Raw genomic sequence first — 4,374 nt, 5'->3', positions numbered from 1 at the left:
AACCGTCAATACTCTTGAGAAGTAATCTGAGATGAGTTCTCCTTCCTTCATTTGTAATGCTTCAAATTCTCCTCTTAGAGTTTGAAGACGTACCTTCTTAACTTGTTCCGCTCCCTTGTAAGATGTCCGAAGCTTCTCCCATGCTTCTTTGGATGTCTTTGCTCCAGCAACCTTCTCAAATGTATCTTCATCTAATCCTTGATGGATTAGACAGAGAGCCTTCTTGTCTCTCTTCCTTGAATCTCTCAAACCATCCTTTTGTGTTTGAGATAAACCACCATCATTCTCCGGTTCAACGAAGCCTTTCTCGACTATCTCCCACACATCATGTGCTCCTAAGATAGCCATCATCCTAAGACTCCAATTGTCATAGTTGCTCTTAGTGAGCAATGGAACTTGGAAGGGAACACCATTATTTGCCATCTTCAAAAGGAACTTGTGGCTCTGATACCACTTTGTTGGAATGAAAAGTTTTATAAAGATGGAGAAAGTGTTTAAAGTGTTTGAAGAGAAAGAAATTTTGTGAAGAATAAAGATTTTATAACTTAGAAGAAGATTTTTATTACTTGTTACAAGCTTTGTTTATTTCTTGGTGATTCAAAATGAAAGGGGAGTGGAGGTATTTATAGCCTCCAAAATACAAAATATCTTACATATTTTAATCATAAATCTAGAGAATTCTACCATAATATCTAAGATTTTTTTATTATAATTATCTAGATAATTCTATGAGAATATCTAGATTTTTATTCTAAGGAGGTGGAGGATGATTCTAGATATTGGACTAAGTTTGGACTAAAATGATTAGTAAATTATTAGCCCAAAATGTGATCCAAATCAAGTTTAACTTTCAACAAAATATACCTCTCAAATTTCAGTAAATCTTATATATATATCCTCTATATAGTTCTTCAGTTACACATTACTTTGTAGATTAGTTATAAATCAAAATATAAATAACTGGACAAACACGTTTCACTTGTCCATTGACTTATTTTGCTTCTTCGTTTAAAATGCGGTGATTTTCTTATCAACAAATTTTCGTGTATATAGGTTAAAATATATGTCGACCAAGATCTAATGCAACCTTTTCATCTATATATCGATCTATCTAAAAGTCCCACCAAAGGTAGTAGTCCAGAAATCTACTGTAGTATCGTGTGTCACTGGAAATGTGCTCGAAACTGGTACTAAACATAAACCTTGACTTCTAAGATCTGGTTCTTTTGATACTTCTAGCTCTTTCGGATGATCACTCTGCATCATTGTAAAAAGACAAAACATAAATATAATTTTTTGATAACGGCAAACCGTCTCGCTACATTGTTTCTTGGAATAATGCTTTGTCAAATCTTGAAGATGAAGCAACCATTAAATAAATATATACATGTAATAAAGAATACGAGCCGCACGGTATTTCAGTCGTATAATAATTTTACCTGTTGATGCTGTAAAGAAGCTCCACTATTCATGTATGGGTTACTCAGAGCCTGAATTATAATCATTTGCAGGTTTGTACATCGATCAGTAGAAATACAATAACTAACTAACAGAGATGTAGCAACAAAAAAAGTAATTTACTAGAAATAAGGGATGGGCTAACTTACTGAAACTTGTTGGTGTAAGAACTTAATGTATTCAATGGCTTCAGAGAGCACTGAGGCTTGATCAGTCTGACACAAAACCACATGAGGTTCAGTGAAACAAAATCTAAGAATTGTATTTGATGCATTTATCCCCAAAAATAATTATCTATAAATAGACTTTACATATATAAATAAATAAAGATATAGTAATATGATAAGTAATAATGACAGTAGACAAATATACTAATACACACTCATCATCTTTCTGAAAGCTAAAAAGAGATAGTACCTTTCCGAAAGGTGAAACCAATTGTTGGAGTGCAGCGATTCTGTCACTCATTTTCTCCTTCTTCACCTAATTTCAGCAAAATTTAATATTTCTATTAAAAATTCAGGAGAAAAACATAAGAATCATGCAAGAACTTATGGAAGAATGAATTGTTAATACCGAAAAATACAATTTAGCAAGCCTGCTTGTTTTTTGCTGTGATTAGCATGAAATTGGAATGTCTTAAAACTTGTAATTATACAAATGATAAACCTAATTTATTCGCTTAAATAAAGAGTAAAAAGATTCGTTTTTCGTTTGTTTTGGGATAAAACCATGGAAAGTTTTGCACCAAAAAAAAAAACCATGGAAAGTATTGTTCATTTAACTACATTACAAAATATCAAAATAAATAAAGATGCCTTTATTATTTTATTTTTAATAATAAAAGCAAAAGAAATATATATACCTTCAAAGGTGGTGACGGAGAGGTTGCTTCGCTCTTAGCCCTTTTCGCCGCCGGCTGATCTCCTCCGACTCTTTTTACTTCACTGCTACTCGAATCTTTAATCTCCGACATACCCTGCGACGATAACAACACATATAAAACATCCATATACTTACCCAAACGAGCACGTGCAGCTATATATACATACATTAGGTTGTTCGTCAAAACTCGGCGCGTGAATTTGCGGCGGCTGTAACGCCGGAAAATAGTTCGACGACGCGTCATGATGAGTAGGACCCACGTTTCCCGCCGCAGTAGGGTTCCAAAACGTTGCGTTGTTAGAGAATCTCAACGCCGTCTGGTCGTAGTTTCCGGTGGATGAACCGAACTGAGAGTAACCAAGATTTGATGCCTGATGAGTCCTAGACGGCTGCTGATCGGATGAGCCAGGCATGTTGAAGCCAGCTGCTTGATGATGATGATGATGATGAAACATAGCTGAAGAGGAGTTAGGAGTTGTTGCCGTTGGTCCGTACAAAGTGTTTGACGGATTGTCAGAAGAGAAACCTTGACATGTCACTGTGCTACTGTCGGTGCTTGAGCTCCCGTGAGGGCTGAACTGATGATCCAAGAAGAACCCGCGGTTGTTGCTACTCGTCATGTTTAGCTGCGGTTTGAAATCGCTGTTATTGATGCGTGGGTCTCGCCACAAAGCTTGGTGGTGAGAGGGATCAGATTCTTGCAACTGGTATGACGTTGTGTTAGCGTTTGCGTTTGAGGTCGCATCTAAATTGATATTCTCTTGAAGCATCACTCCAAAGCTTGTCTCCGCTTTACTATCTCCTCTTCTTTTGTTCCCCACAAAGTAAAACAAACACACAAAATACACAATCTTAACGCTTATAATTTTATGATTTAAAACAAAAAACAATTAGGAAAGAATTTGAACACTCACAAGAGAGATTGGTTCCATTGATCAACATGTGATTGTGAAGAAAGCCCTAAACCAATCATCTGCAGATGGTGATCAGTAGCTAATGAATGATGAAGCTTATCATGGAAAGCAGCAGAACCACCAGATTCAATTGAGTTTGCTCTCATGGAAGAGGAAGAAGATATCGAGGAAGAAGAAGATACTTTCCACCAGCTTCCTGAGTTGATGAAATCATGATGATCTCCCATGTTTTTTTTTTGTTATCACTATGTGTATACTATATATATGTTGTTGGTGAGATGGATGATGGATCTTAATTTGCTGTGTCTTCTCAGATTGTGCTTCACATGAAATGATGAGGAGCCACACGAGAGAGGTACTTATAAATTTTATCAATTTATATTTTTACTTTCTTTTGTTAAGTTTGTGGTAGGGTTTTCGTTAACTATTTACCAAGACATCTGATTAATGTTATAGGTTGACATATTTTCAGGTGGCTCTCGTTGACTCTTCTGCAGACGTCATGCCCAACTACTACTGCTTCTTCTTCTTTGTCAAAGAATACCAGTATTTCATTTCTCCTATACATTTCTAGTTTTCTTCATGAACAAAACTTACTTAGGTTCTAAATTCGCATCAACTTTTAGGACCAATCAAAGTGCAACATATAGATAATTAAATAAAAATATTGCTTTTTAAAAAAAAAAATCACAGAAAATAGAATGACGTCAATTTTAACGGCGCTAACACCCCGACTAAACTCTAAATCTTAAATCCTAAACCCTAGATCCTAAATCCTAAACTCAAACTCTAGACTTTAAACTCAAACCCTATACCCTAAACCCGAATCCTAGACCCTAAACCCAAACCGTATACCCTAAACCTAAATCATAGACCATAAACCCAAACCGTAAACCCTAAACCTAAACTGTATACCCTAAACCTAAATCCTAGACCTTTTATATGGAACAAAATTTACGTTCATTCTGTTAGGGTGAATCTTTAAATTCACCTCACATTCTAGGACCAATAAAAGTGCCACATAGATTATTAAAAAAAAATTAAATTAGAAAAAAATAGCTGAAAAAGAATAACGCCAATTTTAACGATGATAACACCACCATCTAAACCCTAAAAT

General features: G+C 35.3%; 1 protein-coding gene across 2 annotated transcripts; it reads right to left on the bottom strand.

Annotated features, from left to right (window-relative positions):
* Positions 1-383: 383 nt before the first annotated feature.
* On the bottom strand, positions 384-3,660 carry LOC106399441 (transcription factor bHLH123-like). Of its 2 annotated transcripts, none has more exons than XM_048744484.1 (7): positions 3,258-3,660; positions 2,511-3,147; positions 2,324-2,437; positions 1,876-1,941; positions 1,608-1,673; positions 1,440-1,490; positions 384-1,257 (listed from the first exon to the last, which is right to left on the bottom strand). In XM_048744484.1, the coding sequence occupies exons 1-7, from the start codon at positions 3,482-3,484 to the stop codon at positions 1,108-1,110; spliced, it is 1,311 nt and encodes a 436-aa protein (XP_048600441.1). In that variant the 5' UTR covers positions 3,485-3,660; the 3' UTR covers positions 384-1,107. The 2 variants fall into 2 exon arrangements, with proteins under 2 accessions (XP_048600441.1, XP_013695378.2); XM_013839924.3 differs by having other exon boundaries at positions 2,511-3,150; positions 3,258-3,630.
* Positions 3,661-4,374: the final 714 nt, after the last annotated feature.

Source organism: Brassica napus, chromosome C1 (assembly GCF_020379485.1).
Source record: "Brassica napus cultivar Da-Ae chromosome C1, Da-Ae, whole genome shotgun sequence".
Classification (NCBI taxonomy): Eukaryota; Viridiplantae; Streptophyta; class Magnoliopsida; order Brassicales; family Brassicaceae; genus Brassica; species Brassica napus.
The sequence above is the reverse complement of the archived record's forward strand: the minus strand, read 5'-3'. Positions and strand labels throughout refer to the sequence as shown.

Coding starts and splice junctions, on each gene's coding strand:
- LOC106399441 (XM_013839924.3), bottom strand. CDS start 3,484: ATGGGAGATCATCATGATTTCATCAACTCAGGAAGCTGGTGGAAAGTA. Junction 2,438..2,510: donor GTTTTGACGAACAACCTAAT/GTATGTATATAT, acceptor TTATCGTCGCAG/GGTATGTCGGAGATTAAAGA. Junction 1,491..1,607: donor TCTTACACCAACAAGTTTCA/GTAAGTTAGCCC, acceptor ATTATAATTCAG/GCTCTGAGTAACCCATACAT.